The sequence below is a fragment of the Cololabis saira genome, chromosome 15, assembly GCF_033807715.1.
Source record: "Cololabis saira isolate AMF1-May2022 chromosome 15, fColSai1.1, whole genome shotgun sequence".
NCBI lineage: Eukaryota > Metazoa > Chordata > Actinopteri > Beloniformes > Belonidae > Cololabis > Cololabis saira.
This window is the reverse complement of record NC_084601.1, coordinates 22,357,314-22,378,854: the sequence shown is the minus strand read 5'-3', so window position 1 is coordinate 22,378,854 and position 21,541 is coordinate 22,357,314. Positions and strand designations below refer to the sequence as shown.

Below are 21,541 nucleotides of genomic sequence, written 5' to 3'. Positions count from 1 at the left end.
GACAAAAGCGGTATTGTTTTACCAGAAAGAACACTACGTTTCCCATGAGCACCAGCGCGTACTGCCGGAAAACTCCTGTCCTGTCGCGTGCATTTGTTTTGAGAGAAGACGGGACGCTCTTCTGTTTCACCAAGTGAACAGACGGAACGCAAAAAAAAAGATGTTAAACTGCTGGAAAGGAACTGGAATTTACCGGGATACCTTAAAGGAGCTTGAGGCTCTTTTTAAGAAATGAGACTCTCTATCGCCACATTTCACCACGGCGGCCGTTGGGGGTACTGCAGCCAACAGTGAAGCCGGCACAGGAGAACGGGGAGAACGTGCATGCAGCGTCATGTGACGTCACATCCGCAGCCCAGCGCAGGAAAATCGGGACCGACTTGCAGCACATTTTGCAAATAAAAAAAACAGCCTCAAGCTCCTTTAAACAAGGAAGCCAGGGAGCGGTATATGGAGAATATAATGATTATTAACGGTCTGGATCCATATGAAATCCTTACTAAAGAATGGAGCTCCTCGTCGGAGCGCCACTCTTTAGAAGGATTTACTGCCGCAGTTCTGCACAACCCACGTCTTACTACCTTGTTTAGGAGTGTTTGGCAGCTGCTTTGGTAAATGTTTGACTCGCCATGTGTTTCAATAAATTAGTATAATAGTACAACATACAGTACATGTTTTGTATTACTCTTACTTTTCTTTTCTTTTTTTTTTGACTGCTTTGAAAAGGCTCCGAGGCGTGAGCAATATTTTTTTTTCCTCGTGAGATTATTTTTTTCCTGTGCAGCTACAAATCAAATAGTTAATATTTTTTCCTCAACAAAATTAATCGCACCGCAGAGAGCTGGCCAGCAACTGCGTTTAGCTGGAGAAGTGGGGAATAAAACCCGTTTGAATGATCCGACCCCGGTCTGTGAGTGTTTGTTTGTGGTTTAATAAACCCGTGTTTTGATCCGACGCCTGTCTGTGTGCGTGTTTGTTTGTTTACTGAGGAACGTTATGTTTGGTCGGACTCGTTACAGCCGCGATCCAACCGAGCCGACGACTCTTTTACTCTTTTAATTTGTTATCTCAGATAATTGGCCGGCCTCCGTGGTTCTGCCTCCAAGCAGGAAAGCGGTGAAAAGTTAAACCATTAGCGATCTTTTCCCCACGTCTGTTGTGTGTGGAGCTGCTGCAGCCACAACACAGCAACGGGTTACCAGCTTCTGCTGAGCTCTGCGCTCCACGCCCCGCCCATTTTCGTCTCGACTACGAATCGGGAAGGAGGGGGAAGTGACGTATGCCGTAAAGCAGTCAAAGCCGTAAAGGTTTTTTTAGTGTGGCAGGGTTCCTACCATGCTCCTCAAAGTTACATAGTGCCAGTGAAGGTGATACAGACCCCTCAGACCATGAGAGAGGTGTCAGTAAACCTGTTGGAAGTTGATGTACCATCACAATGACTCTGGAAATATGATATTAAGGTGGAAAAGTTACATAGTGCCGCTTTAAGGAAAAAAACAAAAAAACCTCTGCCCCCATGTGGTCAGACATGGTATTGCTGCTAAGAGACTTTAATGTTGGCGTTTACGAGGCTGCTGATGAATAGAGTTCTTTGTATTTCTCCTCTGATTGATACGGAAGAGTATTAGGGCCAGGCAGGATAAAAATAAAAATAATATTTTTGGAGGAGGAAGATTTTTTTTTCATTATGCACTACATTATGCAAGTCGAAATGTCGAGAAAAAAGTCGAAATGTCAAGATTAATGTTGAAGTACAATTTCGAAAAAAAAGTCGAAATGTTGAGAATAATGTTGAAGTACAATTTCGAGAATAAATTTGAAATGTTGAGAAAAAAGTCAAAATTTTGAGAATAAAGTCAACCTTCTGAGACGATAACAAACAATGCATGTGACTTTACAAAATGCCTCGTCCTATAAGTTAGTTAGTTTACAGCTGCTGCGTGCATAGCTGTCAGTCGCTCTCCTAACTGGATTTGATGGGCCAGAGGAGACATTTCAACTTTATACTCGAAATTTCGACTTTATTCACGACATTTCGACTTTATTTTTGAAATTTTATTTCAACATTAATCTCAACATTTCGACTTTTTTCTCGAAGTGCACAATAAAAAAAAATCTTCTCTCAAGTATTTTTTCTCCTGCCTGGCCCTAATACTCTTCCGTAGATTGTGGATGTTGAGGCTGCTCTGGTAGTTTGGAGAACCCTGGTGGCAGCAGGAGGAAGTACACGTCACAAACGCGCCACCCTCACCCACGAGCAGTCCTCCGTTGGAGCCTCCGTTTATGGCGATGCGGCTGGCCTTGGTGAAGCCCTCCTGGATCAGGAACGTCGCAGCGCTTTGGAAGTCGTCGAAGCAGTTCTGCTTGTTGGCCAGTGTTCCCGCTGCGCGCACACACACACGCAAACACACACACACACACATGCACACACAGCATGTCAGCACCATGGTCCATCTGACCAACTGCAGGCAAGTTCCAGCCTGGTTACCTTTGTGCCAGGTGAGGCCGTACTCCCCGCCCCCTCTGATGTTGGCCACCGCTAGGACTCCGCCCAGGTGTCTCACGTAGAGCAGGTAGGCCACGCTGCAGACGACAAAGTCACGCGGAAAAATCTTCAAAAATGCATCATAAAAATCCTTTATTATAGTATTCAAAATAATAATCTGGGACTCAAATCGTTTTTTTATCTGGAAATTTAAAAAAGTTAAAATGAAATAAAATTAAAAATGAGATAAATACTCGTAAAATAGAAAAAGAAATTGGAAAAATAAAAAGATTAATATATATATATATATATATATATATATATATATATATATATATATATATATATATATATATACATATATACACACACACAGGTAAAAGCCAGTAAATTAGAATATTTTGATAAACTTGATTTATTTCAGTAATTGCAGTCAAAAGGTGTAACTTGTACATTATATGTATTCATTGCACACAGACTGGTGCATTCAAATGTTTATTTCATTTAATTTTGATGATTAGAAGTGGCAATAAATGAAAATCCAAAGTTCCGTGTGTCACAAAATTAGAATATTGTGTAAGGGTTACATTTTGAAGACACCTGGTGCCTCAAAACACCTGCAAAGGGCTTTAAATGGTCTCTCAGTCCAGTTCTGAAGCCTACACAAACATGGGGAAGACTTCAGATTTGACAGCTGTCCAAAAGGCGACCATCGACACATTGCACAAGGTGGGCAAGACACAAAAGGTTATTGCTGAAGAGGCTGGCTGTTCTCAGAGCCCTGTGTCCAAACACATTAATGGAGAGGCAAAGGGAAGGAAAAACTGTGGTAAGAAAAAGTGTACAAGCGATAGGGATCACCGCGCCCTGGTCAAGATTGTGAAAAAAAACCCATTCAAAAATGTGGGGGAGATTCACAAGGAGTGGACAGCTGCTGGAGTCAGTGCTTCAAGATCCACCACCAAGAGACGCTTGAAAGACATGGGTTTCAACTGCTGCATACCTCGTGTCAAGCCACTGTTGACCAAGAAACAGGGCGAAAAGCGTCTCACCTGGGCTAAGGAAAAGAAGAGCTGGACTGCTGCTAAGTGGTCCAAAGTCATGTTTTCTGACGAAAGCAAATTTTGCATTTCCTTTGGAAATGGAGGTCCCAGAGTCTGGAGGAGGACAGGAGAGGCACAGGATCCACGTTGCCTGGAGTCTAGTGTAAAGTTTCCACCATCAGTGATGGTTTGGGGTGCCATGTCATCTGCTGGTGTCGGTCCACTCTGTTTCCTGAGATCCAGGGTCAACGCAGCAGTCTACCAGCAAGTTTTAGAGCACTTCATGCTTCCTGCTGCTGACCTGCTCTATGGAGATGGAGATTTCAAGTTCCAACAGGACTTGGCGCCTGCACACAGCGCAAAATCTACCCGTTCTGAATTGGCCAGCCAACTCCCCTGACCTTAGCCCCATAGAAAATCTGTGGGGTATTGTGAAAAGGAAGATGCAGAATGCCAGACCCAAAAACAAAGAAGAGTTGAAGGCTACTATCAGAGCAACCTGGGCTCTCATAACACCTGAGCAGTGCCAGAAACTCATCGACTCCATGCCACGCCGCATTAATGCAGTAATTGAGGCAAATGGAGCTCCAACCAAGTATTGAGTATTGTACATGCTCATATTTTTCATTTTCATACTTTTCAGTTGGCCAACATTTCTAAAAATCCCTTTTTTGTATTTGCCTTAATTAATATTCTAATTTTGTGACACACGGAATTTTGGATTTTCATTTGTTGCCACTTCTAATCATAAAAATTAAATGAAATAAACATTTGAATGCATCAGTCTGTGTGCAATGAATACATATAATGTACAAGTTACACCTTTTGACTGCAATTACTGAAATAAATCAAGTTTTTCAAAATATTCTAATTTACTGGCTTTTACCTGTATATATAATTCTTTACTCAGTACATCTATTGCACCATTTCATATTATATATATATTTTAATCTTTTTTATTTTTCACACACACACACACACACACACACACACACACACACACACACACACACACACACACACACACACACACACACACACACACACACACACACACACACACACACACACACACACACACACACACACACACACACACACACACACACACACACACACACACACACACACACACACACACACACACACACACATTTTCATTGTATGTACTTTTACCTGTCAAATGAATAAAAACAACAAAAAAAAAAGATTATTCTTCTTTTGAACTTTTTCTATTTTACATACATACATACATACATACATACATACATACATACATACATACATACATACATACATACATACATACATACACCAAGATTAACTGACTAAATGACAGTAGTAGTAGTAGTATAAGTAGTATACATAATGGGCTTGTGAATTAGAAAACTCAGCATCTAACTATAGATTTTTAAATTAGAAGGGGAAAAACTCTTTATTAGAGTCTCTAAGTATAAACCTCTTCAAGGAAAGAAAAAAAAAAGTTGTTAACTGAAACCAATCAGTCAGTAAAGGTGGAAATGTCCTCTCCAGGTCAGCGTCGCCTCACATGCAGGAGTCGAAGAATGTCAGAGAGGGAAGAATGGAGCCATCCACCTGTAGGACATCTCCAGGTGGATGGGGGCCACGTCTGGAGAAACGTGGACTCTGGACTGGTCTGTTGTGGTGAAGACGGTTTAATTGTGATGTTCCCACCCTCACCTATGGAACTGTGGGTACTAGCTGAAAGAACCAAGCATGTGGCTACCAGCAGTCAGCTCTCTGTCACCCATCATGATCTTGACCTTCAGACTTTAGCTGTTAAGCGTGAAGATATCAGCTGTGGAAACTCTCAAATCTGACAAGACGGAGACCTTCTGTCCGGTGCACCACGCTGGAAAGTTCCCGGTTCTACAGAGAACACTGTCCAACTCTGGCCTCTAGATGGCAGCGTCCCTCCAGCCTGACGGGGGAGGAGTAAACCTGGGCTTCTCTTAAAGATGGAGGGGGGGGGGGGGGTTCATTTCGTGTGTTTCGGTAAAGCTTGAGTTAATGTGTGAATGTTTAAGTTTCTCTACTTTCACAGATTTAAAAAAAACACAACGACTACCACCGGCTGATTGGTCCAGAATCGTTTCGGAAATATTTCTGGAAATATTCAATTTCTCTAAGATTGCTGCTGATGTCTTTCCTTTAGTGTTTACACACACCTGGATATTCCCGGTGTTCTGAGAGCATCAATGCACTGAAAGACAATAAAACTACAAAACAAACACTGCGAGTCCTCCTCTGTGCTGCTGCCAGGACGAGTGTCAGGGAAGTGGTCGGCCCGGTTCAGAGACCCGTGAGGGACGTCCCGGAACGTGGTCTGGATCTTTTGGACGTTCCCAGCGGTTGTACTCACTTGTAGTAGGGCTGTATGGAAGCCTCGAAGCCGCCGTAACCGTACAGGAAGACCGGATTAGTCCCGTCTCTCTTCAGGTCCTTAGTGTGGACCAGGAACATGGGGATCATGGTTCCATCTTTGCTGGGATAGAAGACCTGGAAGCGTAGAAAACGCTTTTATGATTCAGTTACATTTTATATATAGATATAAAACTTTAAAAAAAAAAACAGCAATACACTATAGTGGACACTTCTTCTGTAAACAGTTGGTTGATTTAGCAAATTAATTACCTGATGTAACATTAATATAATGTTTAATAGAAAAAAAAAACTCACTCCAAAAGCAGAAGACCACGAATGTAGGATTCACTTTTCGATTTCACACTGATTATACTATAAATAAAGCAGCTTAATCCCTAAATCAGGACTCACAATATGTGCAGGATGGACCCCATCCACCTGCTGAGAAGACCACATTCAGCCCTTACATCACTTTATTTCCCTTCAATTAAAGTGAATGAATAGTTCACTTGTCAAAATATTGCTACGATATAAGAAGGTATAGTACAGAGGTCGGCAACCCAAAATGTTGAAAGAGCCATATTGGACCAAAAACACAAAAAACAAATATGTCTGGAGCCGCAAAAAATGAAAAGTCTTGTATGTATAAGCCTTAGAATGAAGGCAAATGGCGAAAGTCGAAATGTAGAGGAAAAAAGTCAAAATTTTGAGAAAAAAGTCAAAATGTCGAGAAAAAAGTCAAAATTTTCGAGAAAAAAATCGAAATGTCGAGAAAAAAATTGATTAATTGATTAATGTTGAAGTACAATCTTGAGCAAAAAAGTTGAAATGTCGATAAAAAAGTCGAAATGTTGAGAACAAAGTCGAAATGTCGAGGAAATAGTCAGAATTTCGTGAAAGTCGAAATGTCGAGATTAAAAAAGGAAAAAGGAAGAAAAAAGAGAAAAAGGAAGAAAAAAGAGAAAAAGGAAAAAAAGAAAAAAAGAGAAAAAACGGAAAAAAGAGAAAAAAAAAGAAAAAAGAAAAAAAAAGAAAAAAAAGAAAAAGGAAAAAAAAAAGAAAAAAAAAGGTCAACATTTTTTGAAAAAGCTCCAGGGAGCCACCAGGGCGGCGCTAAAGAGCCGCATGCGGCTCTAGAGCCGCGGGTTGCCGACCCCTGGTATAGTAGATTTGAGATTTTGCAGCAAACACAGTGATCTACTCCGATTACATAAAACTACACGCAAACAAATGTAGAAGCCTATTACAGCTATCTTTATCTATTGTGTTCAGGTGGCACCTTTAAGTTAACATCCAAGCTTTTGTTTTCCTAAGTTTGACACATTTTATCTGTATCATACACCATATATCTGTATGTAAATCGTAAATAAGTTTTTATGGAACACATTAAACTGAGGAGTGTCAAAAAGATGCTCTAACTCTTTGAACCAGTTCCAGGGATCAAGTAGCTTGGCCAGCCAGTCACAGTTCTGTGATACAAAGAAGTAGTCTGAGTTCTCTGAATTTGACTTAGTTTTCCAGAGTGCAGTAACAACAGACGCAGAAGTAACTGCCTCTATGCCGTTGAATAGGCAAACAACCAGACCAGTGCCGACAGAAGACATCCAAGATGGAATACATTTTAGTATTTAGTTTCTAGGCGCTTTTAAGAGACCCAGATCATGACCCCCGAGTAATTATTACATAAACAATGGCAAGAAAAACTCCCCTTTAAGAGGGAAGAAACCTTGATTCAGCTCGTGCTGAAGACCAGCCGGGTCAAGCAGGAATAGGGAGATAGAAAAGAGGATGAAGAACAGAGAGAGAATAACTTGGAAAAGCTGCTAATAACACATTACAGTAATCTAGTCTAGAGGTTACAAACATGTGAATTAACCGTTCAGCATCACTGGGAGAGGAGGCTCCGAACCTTTTCAGTAGTGATGCACCGAAATGAAAAATTTGTGGCCGAAACCGAAACCGAAAATAATAATAAACACTTGGCCAAATACCGAAAATGGTTCTTCGCAGCTTTTCATTTATTTTTTCACCATTGCATAAATCAAATACATTTGATTTAGGCATGCTTTTCAAAGAAAAAAATGTTTTACAAAATTACAAGGTAGAAAATATTTATTGAACATAAAAAACTGAATTTTTTTTAAATTTCCCAGCATTATGTTGTTTTGGTTCCATCTCCTGGTGAATGTTAGGTAAAATTCTTATGTGGTTACTTTTTAGTTGGCCAATGATTTATGTTTGTGGTGCAACTGTTACGGGAGCGGCCAGTCTATTTCCTTATTTTACAACGCCGTTATTAATTGTTCGGTTTTTTTCCCACTTATTCCACCGAACACCGAAAGTGTTTTTTTGCCATTTTCGGCCGAACAATTTCGGTTACCGAACAATCGGTGCATCACTACTTTTCAGTGCTACGGAGATGGAAAAAACGCTAATATGCTAATATGCCAATATCCTGTTTACACAACAAATCCTGATTGAAGATAACTCCAAGGTTTCACACAGTTGTACTGGAGGCCATGGCAACACCAATCCAGTCCTTTATCAACGCTGGTATCAAACACCGGCATTCATCCGTGATCGCGCGTTAAAAAGTAGCAGCTCTCATGTGTCACTTCCTCCTCGGCAGTGAGTAAGGTTCTGGTAAATCTACCCCGTCACATAAACATTCAGAGAAACACAATGCTTAACCTGGAACACAAGTTCTTAGAAAACAAAGAAGAAGTTGAACCCCACCAAGAACATCGGGGGGAACACTTCAGGAATGATGCTGAGCTTTGCTGGAACGTCACGAGGACAACCAGACAAAGCTGGTCATTTCTGACCAAATCTAACCGGAAGACTGATGAATTCAATTTACCTTATGGGTTCAACAAAGTACTTTTGAATTGATGTTGAAATTGGTTTACCGTACAAATTGTTACAGATTACTTTTGTAATTCTGTATTTGACCCGGTCTTTGTAAGTTTTGACCTTTATAGAAACGTAATTCTTGCCATTTTAAGAATGAGATGTACCTGCTGTACTCTACTGCCCTTTCCTTTTTAACAACCTTTTATTATTTTACCTCTTTTCTTATCATTTTATTTGTTATTTACTGTTTAATTGTGTCTTGCCGCTTTTAATGTTGATGTCAAATCAAATCAAATCAAACTTTATTTTTAAAGCACCTTTCATACAAAAAAAATGTAACACAAAGTGCTTTTCATAAAACATAAACATAAAATGTATTAGTGCCCCCCCCCCCCCCTCCCCCTCCCCGCACACACACAGATAGACACACGCAGACACATGGTGCAGACATGGCTAGGCACAGAGGATCCAGGTGAGGAAACGGTAACAGGGAGCCGTCCACGCCAGGAGGTCTCATAGCCCGCAGCTAGAAGGGGGGGGGGGGCCCACAGAGACCATCCCGGCCCGGACGGATAGAGAAGTCCACACCACAGCGGTGAAGCCGTGGTGCAGAACTCCACCACCATCCAGGCCAGAACCATCCCCAGGACGACCCCCCTGCAGGCCAGAGTCACTCCCAGCATGGAGGCTCCCCATGAGGAAACACTGGAGATAAAAGCTACAAGAAAACAGGATAAAATACACTAATAGAGTTTAAAAAGTATAACATAACGTAAAATCCTAAAAGTATGTCTAAAAAGCAAGACATTAAAAACTAAAGGACTAAGACAGTAAAATGTATAAAATAGACCATAAATAACGACTAAAATATTTAGATAAAACATTAAGATAAAACAATGAGAATAAATTATGATAATAAAAAAGGATAAACTAACTATAAAACAGAGTAGTAAGATCCAATAAAAATAAGGGTGAGCATAAAAAATGTAAAAGAGTTAAATGAGTCAGTTAAAAGCCTGATTAAAGAGATGAGTCTTGAGCCTCTTTTTAAAAACATCAACAGTCTCTGCGGCCCTGAGGTTCTCCGGGAGGCTGTTCCACAATCGGGGACCATAAAAACTGAATGCCGCCTCCCCGTGTGTCCTAGTTCTAACTTTTGGTATGGTTAAAAGGCCAGCACCGGAGGACCTCAGGGTCCGCGAGGGTCGATAGGGTAAAAGTAGTGCAGACAAATAAGAAGGCCCAAGACCATTAAGACACTTAAAAACTAGTAAAAGAACCTTAAAATCAACCCTGAAGCGCACAGGGAGCCAATGCAGCGATTTTAAAACAGGTGTAATGTGCTCCCGCCCTCTGGTCCTCGTCAGCACGCGTGCGGCTGAGTTCTGTAATAATTGTAGGTTGTACATGTTCTTTTTGGGAAGACCAGAGAGCAGGGCGTTACAATAATCTAAACGACATGAGATAAAAGCATGCATTAGCACCTCCGTACTGGCCTGAGAGAGAAACGGGCGGACTCTGGCTATGTTCTTAAGATGGTAAAAACCGATCTTTGTTATGTTTTTAATATGTGGAATAAAAGTGAGCTCAGAGTCAAAAATCACGCCCAGATTTTTAACAGATTTTGAGGGTTTAAAATCCTGTAACTTTGGTAAAAGTTTCTCTCTCTGGCCTTCAGGACCGATGAGTAAAATCTCTGTTTTGCCCTGGTTGAGCTGTAGGAAGTTTGCTGCCATCCATGACTTGATGTCTAAAATACAGTTAAAAAGGGCATCAATTGGCCCAGTGTCATCAGGAGACACGGCGATGTACAGTTGCGTATCGTCAGCGTAACTATGGAAGCTGATGCCGTGTCTCCTGATGACGTCCCCAAGGGGCAGCATGTATAGATTAAAAAGAGTTGGACCTAAAATTGACCCTTGGGGAACCCCACACTTTATCTTATAGGTTCCTGAGGAACATGTATCCATACTTACGAAGAAACTACGATCAGTGAGGTAGGACGTGAACCATTTAAGAACAGTACCAGAGAGGCCGACCAGGTGCTTCAGTCTGTTTAATAAAATGTGATGGTCTACTGTATCGAAGGCGGCGGTTAGATCCAGCAGAACCAAGACTGTGAGTTTTTGGTTATCTAAATTGCACCTGATGTCATTTAAAATCTTTAAAAGTGCTGTCTCTGTACTGTGGTTCATCCTAAAACCGGACTGATGAGCCTCTAAAATGTGTGTTGAGTTTAAAAATTCATTCACTTGATTAAAAACAAGTTTTTCTAAAATTTTACTTAAAAACGGTAAGTTGGATACAGGCCGGTAGTTATTTAAAACATTGGGGTCCAACCCACTCTTCTTCAGAAGGGGCTTCACCACCGCCGTTTTAAAGGCGGTGGGGAAGACACCCGTCTGAAGAGAACAGTTGACCAAATATAAAAGCTGTTCCTCAAAGAATCCATAGAGTGTTTTAAAAAACGGTGTGGGAATGGGGTCTAAAAGGCAGGTTGTGGGCTTTACCTTGGAGAAAACTCTACAAAGTGTCCCCGCATCAACCAAGGCAAAACTCTCCAGTGTTTCCTCAGGTAAAAGCACTGATCCAGGTGTGTTAAGAGTTAAAATCTGTTGAGATAAAAGACTGGATCTAATGTCATCAATTTTACCCCTGAAGTGGTCTGCAAAATCCTCACAGTAATGGTCTGTTGCTGTTTTATGGGATCTGTCAGGGTTTCCATTTGTTAAAAAATCTATTGTGGAGAATAAGAATTTGGAATTGTTTTTGTTATTTAAAATTAAGTTTTTGAAATGTGAAGTTCTTGCTTTTTTAATAGTATTATTGTAGTTTTTAAGGAGTTGGCATAAAATTTCATAGTGTATGGTTAATTTTGATTTCCTCCATCTCCTTTCAGCACTCCTGCAGTTTCTTTTTAGTTTCTTTATTTCCTCAGTTCTCCATGGGGGTGTAGGTTTTCTGCTAATTCTTTTGGTTAAAATCGGAGCCACTGAGTCCAGCGTTGTTTTGAGTATTTTGTTAAAATTGTCAACGATAAAATCACAGGGTGCTGGTAAAATCTCTGCAGGAGTGTTCTGTAAAATCTGGATAAAATTTGCAGCCACTTCAGGAGTTAGGTTACGCTTCCTCACCGTTCTCACCGGGGCCTCCCGCTGGTTAAAACTGGTGATGTTAAAAAACACGCAGAAATGGTCAGACACAGCCAGGTCCACAACAGAGCACGCACCCAGGGACAGGCCGTAGGTTATGACCAGGTCCAGGGTGCGCCCTCTGCTGTGGGTCGGCTGTGTGACATGTTGCTTAAAATCTAGACAGTTTAAAAGGTTTAAAAATTCTCTAGATACTGGGTCTGAGATGTTGTCTAAGTGCAGATTAAAATCACCAGTTATTAAGATCCTGTTGTAGGAGGTGTGAATAATTGATAAAAGTTCAGAGAATTGGCTGATAAAACAGGTGGAATACTGGGGGGGTCTGTAGACTGTTATGCAAAGAATTGGGGGGTTGCTAAAAACAAAAGCATGATATTCAAACGATGAGTAGCTGTTAAAAGGAACTGCATTGGATGACATAGTGATTTTTGTTATTGATGCAGTTCCGCCCCCTCTCCTGTCCCCCCTGGTAGAAAATAGAAAGTTAAAATCTGGTGGGGAGGCCTCAGTGAGAACAACAGGTGCATCTGTGCCAAGCCATGTCTCTGTAAGGAGAATACAGTCCAATTTCCTGTCTAAAATCAAGTCATTTATAATAAAAGATTTGTTTAAAAGAGAGCGCACGTTCAGCACAGCCATCTTGATGTCTGTGCCGAACGCGCGCTCATCATGACGTTTTAATGGAACATTAAAAACATAGCTGGATCTAAAAACATTGCTGTGCTTTGTTTTTCTGTGTGAAATTATGGTTTTGATAATGTGGGTGTCCAGAGATTCTGGTGACAGGGGTGGTGGTGGTGCTGTACAGGTGTGTGTGGTGTTGGTGTATGTGGTGGGTGGGGGTGAGTGAGATGTGCTCCTATGTGTCTGTGTATAGCACTTTGAATTAGCTTGTGTTGAATTGTGCCATACAAATAAACTTGCCTTGCTTGTGTTGAATTGTGCCATACAAATAAACTTGCCTTGCCTTGAAAGGAAAGAATTCAAATGCAATTTAACTCGTAAATACTTTCCTCTTCCCCGAAGGGAAATTAAAGAGCCGGCGGTGCAGTCAAAGTTGTGCGTGCGCTCACCTGGCTGGTCTGGAACTCCTCCTGGTTGACGCCCTTCACCTCCACCTGCCTGAAGACTCGGGGCTCCGGTTTCGGCTCGCTCAGGTCACAGTGGTAGATGATACCTGGTTTCCGTGGAAACAGAAGCAGAAATCCTTTTCTATGGATCCTTTTCTGACTTTCCTGCTTCAAAGCGACTTGTACGACCTAAAAAGGAGTTTCTCAGGTGTATGTGAATGAATGCGGTTAGAACATCATGGTAACACGTGTGAGAGTCCAGCAGAAATGTAAAATTACACGTGCAGGTTAGTAGATTCGAGGTCATGAAGACATCCGAAATATCTGACCGTTGCTGAGCTGTGGATGTTTCTACAAGGGCATATCTCAGGAAGAGCTTTTTTTTTTTTTCTTGGCACCACTTGATTCATATTAGATATAAAGCATTGTATAAAATGTTGTGCTGAGATTTTCACCCTCACAGTTAACATTAAAACTCTAACCGAAAAGCTGCAGGAACTGAATTCCTGCAGGAACTGAAACGCTGCAGGAACTCTCATTAAAACCATTAGCTGCCAATACTTGCTGTTGAATCTCAGTATAATACTAGTATTAATATGTTGCATAACTACACTCATATAATTCATGCAACAGTATATTGGAATCGAATCGGATTGAATCAAATCTTGATAATCGATTCTGAATCTTAAGAATCAGAATCGAATCTTCTCTATTACCAGGAGTAGTGAAGGAGGTGAACTTGTAGAAGAACTCAGAGTGCTGCTTCTTGCAGCTCAGTCCGGCCACCGTGCCCACGTCCAGCGGCAGATCCCGGACCAGCCGCCCGCTCTCCAGCTCGTACAGCTGCAGGATGTCCTTCACGTCATGCACGTAGTTGACCAGCAGGTGGCGTTGGTTGACACAGGAGACGAAGCCTGTGGGAAACCAGCAGAAGCACATGTCTTGAACAGGAACCTTTGTTGTCATTTCTGGAGTTGGAGGAACTATCACAGAAAAAGCTTCGGGAACTGAAACGCTTATCAAAATTCTGCAGGAACTCTCACTGCAGAGCTGCAGGAACTAAAATGCTGCAGGAAATCTAACCAAAACACTGCAGGAAATGTATGGGATTTTTGTTTCTTCATACAATCTATCAGTTCTATGGAGGGATAGATAAAATCCCTCCATAGAACTGAAAGGCTGCAGGAACTGAAAGACTGAAGTAACTCATTAAAATGTTGCAGCAGACAATCAACTCTCCTCGTTCAGTTCCCATCATTCAAATGACTCAGAAAACAGGACAGACCACTTGTGGACCAGGTTTCACTTTCTGACAAGAGTTGCCTCAGATCGAAGCTTTCGACCACAGCCAGCCAGCTTCCCAGTTGTTGTGGCCGCGTAGCCATGGAAACAGTTTGACGGAAATTCAGCAAAAATCATCCTTACGTAACGGATTGTGGAAATGCGTCAACTCGACAGCTCACTCTTCCTCGAAGTAGAAACCGACACTCAGGAGCCACCGTCACGACTGCGTCGTCACCGCTGAAACTCACCCAGGACGTCCTTGTCGTGCTGCGGGATCAGCGTGGTCCAGTGCTGCCGCTCGGGTTTCTGGATGTCGATGTTGATCAGAGTGTACCGAGGGGCGTCTAGGTTGGAGCGGAACGTGAACACAGTCCCCTCGTTGGTCACATAAGAGTACTGAGCCTCAAAGTTGTCCACAAGTTTGACCCACGGCAGCAGGCCTGCAGGAGAGGAGGTCAGAGGTTACAGCCCACCCGGCTGTGCTGCTGGCGGTGGTTCCAACACACAAACACACAGTCTCGGTGGTTAGGATTAGGCATTCGGGGCTGACGGCCAGGATTCAGCATTCATTTGTGACCCTTTGGAGGTGGTGAATTCATTTGACCCCCTTCAGTGAAATTTAAAATCTAATAAGTAGTGCTGTCCAAGTAAACGCGTTAACGATGCGTTAACTTCACGTCCTCTTAACGCCGACAATTTTTTTAACGCATGAGATTAAAAAAAAAAAAAAGGCGCAACATTTCTGGCGCTCGTCGGCACCCGTAGCCTGAGGAAACGTATGGTGGATTGGAAGATGGAAAATGAAAATGGACTTTTGAACGGTTAGTTCACTTTCAAAAAGATGCAGATGGTTCACTGGACAAGACTAAAGTTATTTGCATGTACTGTCGATTTGAAATGAATTACCATCGAAGTACGTCGAGTCTCAAATACCTGCAGCCAAACACACAAGCAGAGAGCGCCGCAACACGCACCGTACCCTACGCCGTAGGCTCTGCGTTGGTGGAGGAAACGGCTGCACTTTATAGGTGGAGTAACACTCCCTGCTGTTACATGTGCACTTTATTTGTTTGTAATTTAGTTTTCGTATCCCCCTGTTTTGATCCCGCTTAGGAGAAGGGAATATTTTTTTAGCCTTTTATTTTCCTCCATATGTTTATAAATGCATATGGTTCATTGTTTTACATTGAGCTGCTTAAAAAAACAAGGAATCTTAAGTTAGTCTTTACAAGTGTAAAGTTGGGACTACATTGTGTTTGTATTTATGAAGGAATGTTACATTCAGGTCAAAAGCTTTTTTTGTGGAAAGTTGAATAAACATTGGCATAAAGCAGCATATTTGCCCTTTCTCATGTTGTCAACAGTAATTTAGAACAGCACAAAATGTGTGAATAAATTAATCGCAATTAATCGCATAGTTAATTACAGAAATCATGGATTAATTTAGATTAAAAATTTTAATCGTTGGCCAGCACTACTAATAAGTGAAGTCTAGTTTATGACGATTTTCCATCAACTAATCCATTCTCGGACCTCTTCTATTCAACATCTATATGTTACCCTTAACTCAGATTATGGAACATAACATTTCCTACCAATGAGTGTGCAGATGACACACAACTCTATATTTCAGTCCTCATCACGTGACTACAGTCCCCTACTCTCATTGAGTAACTGTATTCATCAAATCAATGTGTGGATGTGCCAGAGTTTTCTCCAGCTAAATGCAGAAAAGACAGAGGTGATCATTTTTGTTCATAAAAATGAAAGTAGTGGGCGTCAAGTTTCGGCGGGATCTTTCGGGAACTCAAATTAAACTACCGGTAGTTGATCGAGTCTTTACTTTCCGGTCTTTTTCTCTATTATAGGATGTTGTTCGAGGTGGAAAAGCAAACACTTTTATTGGGGGCTCAAGATGACAGATCGGACTTTGCAATCGAGTCAAAACCGGCGCTGGGGCTAGAGCCGGTTCCAAACAGGTTCCACTGGCTGGGGAGCACCGGAGACCCGGGACCCTTCGTCATTTATTACGTCACCAAATGGGATGCAGGAAAACCGCAAAAGGAACATGAAATCCATCACAATAACAACAATGGAAAAATAATTTCGTATTTGCGGACAATAATCCGGGCCCTAAAAATCTTGTCCAGACTTCATGCAACTTTCTGCCATAAAAATTGATGGAGTTTACTTTTCAAGACAAGAGTAAGTAATTCCAGAGTCACATGTTTGCTGTACAGCACACGTACTTTTGATTGTGTTATATCCATAAGAAGGTGTCCACAATGTCCCGTGTATATATCCGTTATTTCCTCTTTACTATCTGTTATCAGTAGATTTGTGGTCAGGGTCACCTGTAAAACACACCTTTGATGCCGTCAGGGAGCTGCTCCAGGTCGCAGTACCACAGCTGGTTGACGGGCTCGCAGCCCTCAGTGAGGGACAGGACAGCGTACCTGCCGTCATCCGACACCTGGAGAGAGAACAAAAGCACAAGTCGGAGGTCACCGGGTCCCCAGTTGAATATTGGATCAGCCTTCCAGGTGAGATTTGTGACATCAAAAGAAAGGCTGATTTGAAACGAAGACTAAGAATGTATTTGTTGTCATCATCTTAACAACATATAGCGTATCTTATTGAGTGAGATTAATACATCAAGTTATATATGATTTGTATATTTTTCTTTATTTCTTATTTGTCATTTTATTTTTATTTTTTTTTATGCATTTTGTGAATTGAGATTGTATGTTTGATTTTGTATTTTATTGTCTGGACCCCAGGAAGACTAACTTTTGTTTTGGCGTCGGCTAATGGGGCTCCTTTTAAATGAACAAACGATCTCCCGGATTTAAAAGGGCTCTGCTGTTGCTAGGCTACAGACACAACAACCAAGCGGGTCGTCACTAGTCATTTCAACCAACGTTTCAACAGTTTGTCAAGTGTTCCACCACAAGCTGCTCTCGGCCAGGTAGATCATCATCTGGTCTCCCTCTCCTCCACCCCTCACCCAGAGGCAACCTGTGACCAAAATACACTGACTGGAATGCTCTCAGTGAGCCACATGGAGATGACATCAATGCCATGACTGAGTGTCTGATGATCTCAACTCCCTTGTGGACAACATCACCCCCACCAGAATAGCGAGGTGCTTCCCGAATAATAAACCCCGGATCACCAGTGACCTGAAGGACTTCCTCAACAAGAAGAAAAGAGCTTTCAGGGAGGGGGACGGAGAATTATGGCGCTTTTCCACTTGCACCTACTCGGCTCTACTCATCTCAGCTCGGCTTGACTCAACTCGGCCAAGTTTCTTTTCCATAACAACTCAGCATCTGGAGCAGAAGTAGGAGAGTTGGAGCGAAGCTGCTGTGACGTATTTGATTGTGTGATTTAGGCCCAATCCCAATACACCCCCTACTTTTCTTCACTAGCCCTACTTTCTTTCACTCGCCCTTCTTTTCTTCACTACCCCTAAAATAGAAGGGACAGATTTTAGGGCACTTGAAATCTTCCTAGGGGCCTGTCCCAATACTCCCCCTACCCCTCGTTTTCATCCCTACCCCAAATCAGGAAGCTGAGAGCCAAAAGCTGTTTTAATTTCAGCTGTAGCGCTGTTAATATGGCACTTTATTAAGTTTTACTATTTTTTCAGGCGTAAAACTAACCGTTAAGATCCCCAACCTGGGCTCAGTTTATCCAAATAACGCCTGTTAAGAAATTTGACCCGATGTTTTCGGAGATGAGAAGAGCTGCCGGCCCGGGGCGCAGCAGCAGCTCACGTACAGACGTGATCGCCAGGTCAACCTGCGCCGTCGTCCCGGGGGAGAAACCTGCAGCTCTGTGGAGAATTACAGCTGGCTGAAATAAATCATTTAGGAAGATAAATGTTGGTTTAATAGATGAAATCTAACAGTTGTAGCTACGCCTGTTAAGAAATTTGCTCTGAAAATTTCGAGATTTCTGCCTGCCTGCCGGCTCCGGAGCTGATTTATGGTTCCGCGTTAAATCGACGCAGAGCCTACGGCGTAGGGTAAGGCGTACGGTGCGCGTCGCCGCGTAACCTACGCCATAGGCTCTGCGTTGGTGTAACGTGGAACCATAAATCAGCCTTTATTCTGGCGTGATCTTCGGCAAACGGGAAAACTAGTGATTATGTACATTCACTGAGTGAATGTTATGAAAGTAAAATATATATTTCTCGCTAGAAATGTAATCAAAACGCATTTTTATGCAGAAACTAACTCAAAATATTGATTTTATTCACTAAAAAATAAGAAATGTCCGCCATGGTTTTTTTTTTTATTCAGTCCACAAATGACGACGAAAAGCATTCTGGGAATTTTTTTTTTTTCCCCTAGATCATCTAGTGTGCATCTGAAATCCCTACACTACTTTTCGTCACTCCTCCTAGGTGGAAAGAGGAATTGGGACACCACTACCCTCACGGGAACGCGCAAAATTTAGGGGTAGTGAAGAAAACGAGGGCTAGGGGGAGTATTGGGACAGGGCCTTAAACGAAGAAGACAACAACACTAAATATGTAGAACCTGCAGGAGATGATATATGTGCTGCTGTGGCTTGTGTTCGGTATCAAGTTAAAAAATGAGAGTGAGAGAAGCTTCAAGCGGCAACGCTTTTTAATTTTTTAGTTTGTCTCTGCGCTGCTGAAAAGTCAGCTGGGAGCCGCGAGCAGCTATGAAGGGACAGAGCTCCTGGTGGATCTGGTCGTTCCTTATCGCCCATCTAGACCCCTTTTTAATTCTCTCCTCAGCCACCAGGTTTATGAACATCTGCACCTCAGAGTTGGATCATGAAACAGACTTTTGCACTGCTATTGCTGGTCGAATAAAATAAACAAGAAGCCGCCGTCAGAGTCGCTCTTTCGCTGATGTCACATCCTGACTCAGACGTCTGACTCCAACCCCCCGACCAATCGGTGGCCTGTAGTGTGATGACGTCAGATACAGCCGACTCAGCCGCTTAGAACCTCGGCAGAATAGATACAGAAAAGTATCTACTCGGCACGTTAGACCCCTAGTGGGAAAGAACCAAACCGAGTGGAGGCGAGTCTAGTCGGGCTGAGTAGGTACTAGTGGAAAAGCGTCATTATTAAGGTCAGTACAAAAACAAGTGACAGTCAAGATCAGAGACAACGAGATGTCCAGGAGGAGATCACAGGCTTCAAGCAGTAGGAGGACCGGATAGATGGAGGTCTGGACGAAGACAATGAGCTGAACACATTCTTCAGCAGGTTCAGAATCAATCCCAGCATCCTCCTCTCCTGCCCCTCATCAAACAGACCTTCCTGTCAAACCTCAGCAGTCTCATCTTCCCCCTCGGTCATGGATCTTGCTGCTGCTCCATCCTGTCTCCTACCACATCAGGAGATGCGGGGGATCCTGAAACTCTACATGGGCATGTTTCCATAGCAACAGATGACTGCAGACTTACGGTAACTGAACTTTTCCATTTGGGATGGTCGGGGAACTCGGCCACCAGGATGTCCTCGCACTGTTTGGTGCCAATGGCGTGGTAGTAGAGCTTCTGGTTGATGTTGCTGGTGGTCTCGGTGCCTGCAGGAAGCAGGAAACAGAAGTTCACGCTTGAACAGCAGTCGGTCTAATCCTGCTGACAAATGTTTATTTCACCACCTCTGTTTCAGAGCCAGTTCCAGTTCTCCGACACCCTAAACCAGTTGGATTCCAGATCAGCACCAAATCGATGTAAGAAACTGTCTACTGCTGTATACATCTGTTTATAATAATCCCTTTATTTCACCAGTTAGCCATTGTGTCTGTGTCTCTCCTTTCTCTGTTCTTCAGAATCAGAATCAGAATCACTGCTGCACCTTAAATGTTTAATCTGTATCATAGAAAAATACCAAATTTGTTTTATTGTTTATCTTACTACCAAAGAGCGAAATTACCGGAGTCAAATTCCTTGTTGGACAATGTTCGAACCTGGCCAATAAAGCTGATTCTGATTCTGATTATGTAATAATTGCTCGGGGGTCATGTTCTGGTCTCTGAAAAGATCCTAGAGACAGCTTCTGTTGTAATAGACGCTATATAAATAAAACTGAATTGAATTGAAACTTGAGCCTCTCTCAATTAGGGCTGCTGCAATATGACATTTTCTCTGTGACCGCGATTCTGGTACCGAGTTCTGACTCAATACCTGCAACCCACATAGTGTTGAAGCTACGTAGCCCAACGGCTCGCGTGCCACCTCGTCTCCACCTGCTGACTCAAAACGGGAAGTTCCAAGGCGATATTGCACAACGTCCTGTGCGGCCCTTTTAGAGCAATAACAAAAAATCTTAATTTTATCAAAATTGTATGGTATGAGATGAAGCATGGCCATAAACACTCACTGTTTCATCTGCAGAATCGGCCAGTGTTTAAGATGCTTGAGTCGGAAAAACCTCATTCAGAACACGCCAGAGTAGGTTTCATAATTGATAAGACCATGATGACACTTTTTTATCATGCTTTTATTGAAATCTGTTTTAACTACCGTATTTTCTGGACTATAAGCCGCTACTTTTTTCATAGGTTTTGAACCGTGCAGCTTATACAAAGGTGCAGCTATTCTGTGGATTTTTCTTCCACCACTCGGGCGCTCTTACCGGAATTAGAATCAAAACTAAGACAAAATAAATGCAAAGAAGAATACGCTACTTCTTCTTTAGCAGATAGAAGTAGGTAGAAGCAGATTTCAAACAGATAAACAGATAAATAAATACCGGTTATTTTATCTTGGTTCTGTCCCATTTTAATCAGCAAAGTTGCTGCCGTGTTAAAAGACACTGTTAGGAAAGGATCTATTTAGGTACAAACATGTACATCATTTACACTTCAAAATTCTTCTGTACATGTAGTATATATCTAATCTAACAACATAAATATCTGCAGCTTGCATATCTTTTTTTTTTAAATAGAGCAGATGCGGCTTATATACAGGTGCGGCTTGTATGTCTTTTTTTTAATAATTTTTTAAAAAATAGAGCGGATGCGGCTTATATACAGGTGCGGCTTATAGTCCAGAAAATATGGTATTTCACTTGCATAATGGTTGGGAAACGTGCCCCTAAAAGAAAGTAGCTCACTCAAGCAGATCATTAAATGGTCAGGTGGGCTGGTTGGGGAAACACAGCTGGGCCTGAAGTCACTGTACGCTAAACAGTTGCAGCGGCTCCAGCTCCATCCCAATGATGCCTCCCATCCCTTAGCGAGAGAGTTCCAGCTACTGCCATCAGGACGCAGATTC

General features: G+C 42.2%; 1 protein-coding gene across 1 annotated transcript in view; it reads right to left on the bottom strand.

Moving 5' to 3' along the window:
• The window catches only part of LOC133461184 (prolyl endopeptidase-like), a 30,023-nt gene that overhangs the window by 1,814 nt on the left and 6,668 nt on the right, over positions 1-21,541 (bottom strand). The window contains exons 6-13 of the mRNA XM_061741985.1: positions 19,724-19,845; positions 16,640-16,745; positions 14,521-14,712; positions 13,705-13,902; positions 12,992-13,095; positions 5,912-6,048; positions 2,489-2,583; positions 2,252-2,383 (exon numbers count right to left, since the gene is read on the bottom strand). Coding sequence (XP_061597969.1) covers positions 2,252-2,383; positions 2,489-2,583; positions 5,912-6,048; positions 12,992-13,095; positions 13,705-13,902; positions 14,521-14,712; positions 16,640-16,745; positions 19,724-19,845 — 1,086 coding nt within the window. The remainder of the gene's footprint in view (positions 1-2,251; positions 2,384-2,488; positions 2,584-5,911; positions 6,049-12,991; positions 13,096-13,704; positions 13,903-14,520; positions 14,713-16,639; positions 16,746-19,723; positions 19,846-21,541) is intronic.